Source organism: Azolla caroliniana, unplaced genomic scaffold, assembly GCF_043228905.1.
Source record: "Azolla caroliniana isolate FFs.n. ecotype wild unplaced genomic scaffold, voAzoCaro1.0.p SCAF_11, whole genome shotgun sequence".
Classification (NCBI taxonomy): Eukaryota; Viridiplantae; Streptophyta; class Polypodiopsida; order Salviniales; family Salviniaceae; genus Azolla; species Azolla caroliniana.
The window spans coordinates 293,223-303,638 of record NW_028230446.1 but is presented as its reverse complement, the minus strand read 5'-3'; the positions used below and the strand labels follow the sequence as shown (position 1 = coordinate 303,638).

Sequence of the window (10,416 nt, the reverse complement as noted above, 5' to 3'; positions counted from 1 at the left end):
AAATAAGAGGCCTAGCTACCCTCATTTGGGCATGCATTGACTACGTCGAGACTCTGTCCGTGAGTGGAACGACTCTTGTAGCAAGCGCGCTATCGTCCAGGTACGACTCGACGCCAAGGCGGTGGTATGGGACGCCGATCGAGGCTCGAGTCCGTCTCGATCCCTTCGCTCGGGGGTGGTCGGGTGGATCGGCACCCTTCTTTCTCTCTTTTCTCTCTATTCTTTCTAGATCTATCACTGATATATCCTTATTTTATGCTTACTTTAGTACCTAATCTCTAATAATGTGCGAGCCATGGATCCTTAATTTAGCTCGACCCAGTTCTAAGCAGCTCCTCAATAATCTCATTCCCCGCTATGTGTGTCGTCTCTTGCCAGAAGCAACCAACCTCCACGATGTCGAAATTGTCACCAAGTTCATTGCTTGGATGTTCTTGTCAGATGACATACAAGACAATGGCCCCTTGTTACTCAGTACCAAAGGTCATGGTTTCAAGAGGTTCCATGATCATGGTCCTCCCTCTACCACCAACGTTTGGGCACAATCGGTTCTTTCTAAACTCCATGACCCACAATCTCCTAACAATGTCATCCTTTTTGACAATTCAAGTGATTGCCATGCCAACAACTCAATCATATTAGATGCATTGGGGGAAGTATGGACCAAATTGTCATCTCGGCTCGTTCCACAAGCACAGTCACGCTTCATATTGGTCATGCAAGATCATCTTCATGTCGTCTTCCTTCAGCCCACAATCAATCAAGCATTTTCACAGCATGAGGGAGGCGATATGAGCAAGCGTGTGGAGGATTATATGGCTCTTCGTCGGCATTCCTCAGGCTTCCTTGTTTGTTTCGAGCTAGTCCTTTATGTGTTAGGTTTAGACGAGGATCCCATCCATCTCCACCCTCTTGTCGAGGAGTTTCGTGACCTTGCCCTAGACTACATGTGGATGGGCAACGACAATGTGTCATGCCACATGGAGGCTTCCCTCGGTTTTAATTTCAACCTTCCATCCCTCCTATACGAGAACGGTGCAACCGGGTCCTTCCAAGATGCAGTGGAAGTTGTGGTGGATATGATAAATCGTGTGGACGCTCGTTGTGCAAAAGTAGTTGATGCCATCCAACATAACGAGGACTTGATACAAAGGGAGCCAAAGTTGAATGCTTACTTGGCTACAATGGTGTCATGTATGTCTGGCACGCTTCGTTGGTCCTTCGAAACATGTCGTTACGGATTCAATCACGGCAATGGGCATCACAAGCATACAATATCTTGTTGATCTAAGAATACATGATCTTGATTTTCTACATGTATGCTTTTGACTTGTCAAGAATGTGGCCTCCCTTACATTGTGTATAAATTCTTATTCCATTAGTTTTGAACCATCCTAAGTGACAATATCCCCTTTGTATGAATCATGTTATTCTTTATTTTTGAAGCTCTTTACCATTGCAACCAAGGTTCATTGTCAATTGATATTGTAATTTACCTAGTGTTTCGATAAGAAATTTGTGTCAACGTGTATGTGTGTGGACATAGTGAGATTGAGGTTTTTGGAGTGAGCGTTTGTCTCAGGCCAGTATTTATACTATGAGGTTACTCAAAACACAAACAGGACGAAAGGGGGTTGAGTTAGAATTCCTTACCATTGAAATTTTCTTGGTAGTTAGGTAATGGGAAAGATGCTACAGTGTTTTGGGCTAAATTGAGTGTGGAGGTTTTTTCACTCAAGTGGTAACTAGAACTAAAAGGCAATAAGCAAAAGGTAGGGCAATTTGTGTAATTTCAATACTACTTTTTTATTCTGTATATGTGTATAATGAGGATCTTAGAGTCGAGCTAATTAATTAAGGTGAGAATAAAGAATTATAAATGAGTGAAAGGAAAGTGTGGTGTAGAATTATGGACTAAGAAAGAAAGAAACTGAGATATATTAACGTCTTCTAAGGCCAATTTTGGCACATGAGACAATTGGTTTACAATGAAATAAGGTGTTTACCTAATCATTAAAAATAAAATAAAATAAAAATAGAACTTTTTTTTTCCATTTTTTTCCATTTAGAGAAAATAGAACTTAAGCTAAAAGAGTTCTAGTTAATTGTACAAAACATGTTATGTTGTAAAATATTCTATGAAGAAAATGGCTTTGTAATAGGCTTAGTTTCATTTCTATCCACATCTCTCAAAAAGAAGCGGTTTTGATGTGGGTGTGGCCCATGGCCCTAATGTCGAAGGTGAATCAACTATGGCTTCTAGGTGGTGTAGGTCATGTTCCCTTATTTTCTTAATTGCTTCTACAACATGTTAAGTTGCTTTGAAACTCGACATCCAAGGGCATTTAGTTCATCTTTGGTTTCTGCTTCATCAAGGAAGATGCCTAGTGGTGCATGTGCGTCCACATTTATCATCTCCCACTATCCCTAAAAAACTTCATTGGTTACATGTTAGTGAATATTAGAAAAATTATTGTTACCATTTTGTAGCTTATTCTCTTTATATTGTTTTAGCTCTAAGATATATATTCTACCCAATTTCTTTATATCTAGAGTATCTAATAGTTTGGAGAGGGTGAGAGGAGGTCCAAATATGTCTCGGTATTTTTCCTTTATCCCAGCGTAAGTTAGGCACTGTCGTGTAAAGTGGTACTCATCCTCTATCTCTATGTGACATAATCTACATATCCTTTCCTCTCTACGGACCCCATCAATACGACCATTCTCAATCTCAAGTTGGTGAGATGATATTCTGAGTTCTCCAATGGCAACCTTTAGTGCATTTCGTAAGAATGTATCTAGATATTTTGGTCGTGTAATAAAACCTAACTTAGACAACCCTCAGTGCATTTGGTAATAATTATCTAGATATTTGATTGTGTAAAAAAACTTAACTTAGAGAAGTGCATGAATTGTTCTTTATAGTGCACAAATTTTTATTGGATGATTCTAGTGGGGTGATCCATTTATATCGAGTGTAAATTTTGCCATATTTGTTGACATATTACTTTATTACAATCATAATAAGAGATTAAATTTTTATCTATCTCATGGTTGTACCTAGGGGGAGGTAGGTTGCTAATGTCTAGGTTGTTTACATAAATCCAACTCCCCATCATGTTATACCAAGAGCTAGTATATCCAGACTCATACACGATCGAGATACCTCAAAAGCTTTGTGAGATATCCTATCTTGTGGTTAGTTATGTACCTTATGAATAAAGACTACAAGTTAAAAAAGTGATTCTACTAACAACTCAACTACAATAATAATGTCATGTGATATTGTTTATTTGCTTTGGAGTTGATGCGATAACATCATCACCAATGGTTTCTCTAATTGCATCCACATGAAAGATGGTAGCCATGGAGCCCAAACCACTAATGCATACACGAGGGATGAAGTCACTAATGAGTGGAAGAGCCACCCCTTAGTCCATCGCTCTTGAAAGTATGCTTGGTGGCATTGTCCCTCTAAGAGCGAGAGGGATGAATATCCTTTCGTAAGTTTATCTTTGGCTACTTTTGTCATTGAAAATCTACCTGAGCGGCCACTAAAAGTGACTCCACGATATACATATGATCCAACTAGCTCAATTGTCCTATGATAGATAGGTAGGTAGATTATATTATCATCTTCAGAGGTCAAATTTGACCTATGAGACCAAAAATATTACATTTCATTTGGTATATGTGAACAGTGAAAGTGAGTAGCGACTCTCGAAGTTCAAGAACTTTGCCAATGAATATTGCACTCGAGAGTGCACATTGTGGTTGTAAGTTCGTGTAGGGATCAAGCTTGGGGCATTTTATGGTTGAATCTCAATATCTAGTGAACTTCATGTCATCACAAACTTAATCATGATAGTGGGGCATCAATGCCCATAGTCTCCTCCAAAATGATTTCAAGAAGTCATTTGATATGCGTTTATCCTTCTAGCTATTGCGATTATGTACAACATCCACCAATTTGGAGCCAACAATTCACCTTCCTATCTAGGGCAAAAATTTGACGGGTGTCATGCCCGTCAAAGGCCATTTTGCCCGTAAAAAACATACATCTAATAAAAATGTCCGTCAAATGACATATAAAGTATAAATTTTTCCTTTTCATATGAAAGGCCGCTATAAATGATACATATCAAATGACATGCTAAAATTCTATTTTCCATGTCATATATATAATATAAATATATATATCAATATGTATGTACTAATAACTAGTAACTATGTAGTATAAAGTGTGTAATATACTAGACTCTAGAGTCTAGTCTAATATATATGATAATATTATAAATTTATATATACAGTATGTGTATGTATATATATGTTATATGTTATATGTTTTTAAAAACACGCTTAAAATAATATCATATAACTTGTAAGTTGTAATGATGAATCATGATTCATGATATAAATTCTCAAATCGATCTAAATTTTAAATAATAATATTAGTCCTTTATTAAATACTCTAAGATACTAGAGTGTAGACTCTAGGTTTAATTTTAAGTTTTAAGTTAAAACTAAAACTTTTACTAACCATCTTTTTTATACTTATAAGTTATTACCCTAAACCCTTTTCAATGTTGTCAAGTTGTTTAATCCATCTTTATATCCCATTGAGGAAAATGAAAGAGAGAAAAAGATGAATGAATGGTTGCACAAACTTATTGGGAAGTTTAATATTGACAACCAAATTGTAGACATGAAAAGATACTTCAATGAACGAGAAGATTTTGTTGATATGCTTGTAAGAATTGCTAAAGGAAGAGGAATGCATGATGCATGGGATATTTGTCACAAAGCACAATCTTGGTGGCAATTATTTCCGGGTGTGATGCAATTGTGGCAACTATGTATGACTATTCCTATTAGTACAATGGCATGTGAACGAGGCTTTTCATGTCAAAATATCATAAAAAATGATATTAGAAATGTTTTATCTTTGGAAACTTTAGATGCTTTGATGTTTATATCCTTAAATACTCAAGAGATATCAAACATTTGTCGGAGGGGTATAGTTAACCTTTGGTTTGAAGAGAAAGAGAGGAGGATGGTACCATTGAAGTGGACACAATGCACAATGCTTAGTATGACGAGCTACAATATGATAAACATTTTTGTATCTTTTTTGGCTTTAAGGAATATATGATGATTAAGTATTCAATTTATATGATTTTTTTTTATGCTTGTTGTATCCACTTTGTAAGAATAGATTATGATTATCGATAAATATCTTGTTTGTGCTTTGGCTTAAAAACATTAACATGATATTTATTTTACGTATTTCATTATCTTTGTGAGGTAGTTATGTTCATTTGTATAACTTTGTGTACTTTCTATAGCAATGAAATATATAACAATGTAACATTACATAGAGCTTTTCATTTCTAAAATTTGTATGTCAAATGACATGTTAAGTTTTTGCAATCTTATGTCATATGACATACATCTTTAAAAAATGCCCGTCAAAAAACTTTAAGACTAACCCGTCAATTTTAGGCCCTGTTCCTATCTTAGTAATGTGTTGAAAAAACTTTTTGGGTTTGTTCATTTCCAATTTCTACAACCATACCTCCAATTCTCATTTGCCTTTTAGTTTTTCACCATGCCGCAACTTTTCCTTTCTAACATATCCTCAACTTGTTGGAATACGTGAGTGCTCATTAAAGGTCTATGATTGTTTTATATCTTTGATGCCCACTTTCTCATATTAACCTTTCCATGCATTTGGGGTCACGACAAAAAGTCTCATAATCAAATTAGGGGCCCCATTTACTGAGTGAGAACTTGTGTATGTGATCCAAGAAACCTTTAGAAAGTGCCAAATACTCAATTTACACTACTTTCATTTTATTTTGTGTTTACAAAATCATTTCCGTTGGGCTATAATGATACACCATGTACAATAAACATTTTGGTACAATTACAAATTTGTAGAAGTAGCTTCTAATATTGTTCTAAATTTGTTGAATCAATAAAAGAATGAATATACGTTCGTGTATCTCTTGCGTGCTTAGGATATGAATCAATTTGCAAACTTCTTATATGAGTATTCATGCTACATGACGAAAACTTATTGCCTTGTTTCAAAATAAGCAAAATCATCTTCAAGATTAGCAAAAGGTTGATATGTATCCAAACAAGTGTAAAAGTAGGATCATGATGAGAAATTTAGCATCCAACTAGTGAAGGACATGTTAGTTTGCGTTTTTATTTTAAGCCATATTTAGCATTTATATTCATTATTTTTTATGATTGAAACATAGTTATCCCCCTTCTAATTAATCAAACATGCCACCCCTCCTTCTCCACTTTATGGTCTTGGATTTTTTACGTATATCAAGTAGAGACTAGAATGAGAGAACTTCACAAGACTCAAGCATGTTGGGTGTGCTTTGAAGATTCTACACAAGCAAGTTCAATGGGAGTTGCTTTGTACTTGAGCATCACAAAAACACATTGTGAATGTAAACCTAGAAACTTTTCCAAACTCACTTAGAAAACAAAATGCCATGTCCATGTGTAGGCATGGATGCCCATGTAAATGAGATTGCGTAGGTTCAAGTCCATGTGCGCATCCACATCCATGTGCATGTCTAGGCCCATGCCCATGTCCATGCGAATGCCTAGGTTCAAGTCTACGCCTGCATCCAGGTCGACGTTCAAGCCCACGTCCGCGGCTATGCCCAGGTTCATGTCCATGTCCATGTCCATTTATGGGTTCTTATTCGTCTTTGATTTGAAGGAGGCCATGATAATAAATCAATACATACATACATACATACATACATACATACATACATGTACTATGTCTGTATACATGCATTTATATGTCATGTCACCCACATCACTACCTCTCAAAGCTCTGTTTCTGTCTCTGTCTCTGTCTCTGTCTCTGCGATCGTCGTCGTCATCATCTTGTTCATCATCATCATCATCTTCTGCATCCATGGCGCTAATTGCCGGAACGCTGCTTCCGACCTGCCGACGACCGTTAATGATCCAACTGCCACATTCTTCTTCTTCTCCCTCCTCTAATCACAGCGATCATCATGATGGATCCTCGTATCTCAGCATGTGGAAGCGCGCCAAAGAACGACAAGAGCAGGAGCAGTTGCGGCTCCACAGAGGTGAGGAGAAAAGCCATCATCATCAGACATCATTGGAGCATGAGCAGGTTATGAATGGTCGTGAGGAGAAGGCTGCGGCGGACTGGGAGAAGAGAGCACAGAGGTTTGAGAACATCCTTAGGGTTCCGTCTGAAGAGAGGGATAAGGTGCAGCGAATGCAGGTGATCGATCGTGCCACCGCTGCTCTTGCGGCCGTCAATGCGGTCCGTTTGAAGCAAGAACCCACTTTCAGGAACTCTGCCGCCACGTTGCCTCCATCCTATGCGCAATCCATCTCCCATTATAATGTTATGAAGGGGAAAGAACCAGCAGTCCAAGGTATGGACTATTTCAATCTTAGGTGCTCATTTTCAGTCTTAAGGAACACAGTAACCCATTAATTTTGTTGAAGGTTCTCTTTCAAGAGGATTTCTCTTAGGTCTAACCATTAATCCTAGAACCTCATGCACTAATTATTTTGGGTCTCTATAATCACCTGCAAACATCAAATTTTGACCTCTCATTTTTAAACAATGAGGATATGAGGTTCTCAAGGAGCTAGCTATTTCAGTCTACACAGAAGGTGACCAAATCACATTTTGTTTGAGAGTTTCTTTGGTTATTTCCTCTCAAACATAGCATAGAAGTAGTCTAGATAGGTCCTCTTACATGTAAAAAACATGTTGACGTGTTCCATCTGGTTTTTTGCGAATAGAAAAATCCTTGATGTTGGTTCAATTGGACATCCCAAATTCTTATGGATTGGAAAGTAAAGCTAACTGAAGAAGTGGATGCCACGGACAAAGTGATCAGGCAATAGTGAACATCTGTTCCCAGAATATGTTGAATTTTATTTCTATATGTTGCAATCAGTAGGCACCAACATTTCATCTATGCATTACACAAACTCATCCAACACACTTAATAAAGCTTTTAAGAGGGCATACTACTCAATGTTAGGAGAAAATGAAAATGGAAGATCCTTATAAGTAAAGAGATGAAGGGTTAACTTGAGAAGACCACATAGATATGTTGGAATGAGCAGGCATGGACATTTGATCTATATATCACATAAACTCATTCAATACACCCTCAGTAAAACTCGTATGAGACCATGCTACTTGATGTTAGGAGAAGTTGCAAATGGGAGATCCTTATAAGTGAAGAGAAGGAGGCTTAACTTGAGAAATGCATAGATATTTGTTGCAATTAACCACCACGAACATTTGATCTATATGTGACACAAACTCAATCCAATGCACCACACCCTCAATCCAGAGCTTGTTGGTCCATTGATGATTCTTTTTTATACATCACAGTGAGCAGATTTCTACTGTCATGTTCTATCACAGAGCTTGTTGGTCCTTATTTTTCTTTTGTTTCATGATTCGTAATATTTGTTTTCTAAGGGGAACAGATTAAGGATACTTCCACCACAAATCTTTCCTTGGGAGCTCATGCAACCCCTGGCCCAGATTTTTGGACGTGGTCACCTCCTGATAAGAAAACAGATGAAACAAGTAAAATACCAAAAAATCTGGAGCCCAGTATTTTGCCCCATAGATCCTCTCTTGTCGTTGAAAAAGAGAAATTGTCACCTTCTTTGGATATCCCCTTTGAAAACATGGAAACTGGGTTGTTGGCATTCCAAAGTAGAGCAAAACCTTCTCTTCCACCACTCCAATCTCTTGTAGAAGTTCAAGAGAATGCTATTAAAACATCTGAAGATGTTGAAACTTTGGTCTCCAGTATGCCCATTCCAGACATGGCAAATCAAATTACTTCAGTTATGCAGCAAGATAATGCAAATGCAAGTATGAACAGTGGTGTCAATGGAGATGGATCCTATTGGTGGAAAGAGACAGGTAAAGAATTGCGGAATGATGGAGTTACATGCTCATGGACTGTGATCAAGGGTATCAATCTTGATGGAATTGAATGGGAAGAGAAGTTCTGGGAGGCATTTGATAAATTTGATTACAAGGAGCTCGGAGCTGAGAAGTCAGGTCGTGATACAACTGGAAACGTATGGCGGGAGTTTTGGAAAGAAGCAATGTGGCAGGTATGTTCTCATGTCTATCATGCTACTTAGTTAGTATTCTACCATCAGGTGAAATAGTCCATTTGGTGCGAGCAAGTTTCGACGTTGTTATTAATTGAACCTCTTCATTTTTCCTTTTTTTTACATGCTTCTTGTTGTTTGGCCTATTGAGTTAATATGAAGAGATTTAAGCTGCTATAACTGCCATTATATTTAAGTCTGCTTCTTGTGAGGACCGGTCTATGTACGATTGTGGATTACTAAAACTTCATGATTGATTATTTTCTGCAGGATTTATCATCTGGGCTTCTTCATATTGAGAAAAATGCTGGCATGTGGGGGAGAAACGGATATGGTACTGAATGGCATGAAAAATGGTGGGAGCACTATGATGCATTTGGGCGTGCAGCAAAATCAACTGAGAAATGGTGTAAAATAGATAAGGCGACCCCATTAGAACCTGGACATGCTCATGTTTGGCATGAGAGGTAAGATAAAAACAATTGTGAACAATTGTACCTGCATATGCCAAATCATATCCTGATGTTTATTTAATTTTACATCCATCTAAACCTTGCTTATCGTGTTGTTCTATATCTGGGTTTGGACACCATTCATTTGGTGGGTTAACCCTTCTCAGGGTATTCATATAGATTACCATTAGGTGTCCCCAATCTTGTTGTTAGCATAGGCTGACCATACAAATCTACGGCATGATCGAAGATGGGATGTTTCTCATGTGTTCATGACCAATGAGAGGTATCCTATGATCAAACTTAGCATAGGCTGACCTTACAAATCTAAGGCATGATTAACGAGGGGATGTTTCTCATGTGTCCATTCTTTTCAATTTTCTCCCATTCCTTTCAATCTCGCTCTCTCTAAAATATCTCCCTTTTTATCTTCTATCCTCTCTTGCTTTTTTGTTCTTGGCTACATCTATTCCTCCCCTTCTTGCTTGCCAACCCTACGTTTCTTAGACGGTGGAGATTTTGACGTCTTCTCTGGCAAGAGAACTCGATTCATGCGAGAATAAATAAAATAAGGGGGAGGTACACCCCATAATGTTATTAAAATTGTTTCCACACACTGTTAAGGAATGACCTATTCATGCAATAGGGTCTCTTAAAGGAAATTATGCGGGTAGGTACTTGCAGCTCGGAGAACCAACCTTTGGTTCGAGATAGATTCGGCCTTCCCTTACGTCATGTTCATGGCCCTGCATTCCAATGATCACTGTGTTTCACTTGGCTCCAGAGAGCA

General features: G+C 37.7%; 2 protein-coding genes across 2 annotated transcripts; both read left to right on the top strand.

The window, feature by feature from the left end:
* The first annotated feature begins 284 nt into the window (after positions 1-284).
* Positions 285-1,511, top strand: LOC147857496 (delta(6)-protoilludene synthase K435DRAFT_659367-like). Its single transcript, XM_087326995.1, has 2 exons — positions 285-1,194; positions 1,447-1,511. Exons 1-2 carry the CDS (start codon positions 285-287, stop codon positions 1,509-1,511), a joined length of 975 nt encoding a protein of 324 aa, XP_087183121.1.
* Positions 1,512-6,862: 5,351 nt separating this feature from the next.
* On the top strand, positions 6,863-9,654 carry LOC147857495 (protein LIKE EARLY STARVATION, chloroplastic-like). The gene is made up of 3 exons (XM_087326668.1): positions 6,863-7,451; positions 8,522-9,174; positions 9,445-9,654. Exons 1-3 carry the CDS (start codon positions 6,953-6,955, stop codon positions 9,643-9,645), a joined length of 1,353 nt encoding a protein of 450 aa, XP_087182794.1. The 5' UTR covers positions 6,863-6,952; the 3' UTR covers positions 9,646-9,654.
* Positions 9,655-10,416: the final 762 nt, after the last annotated feature.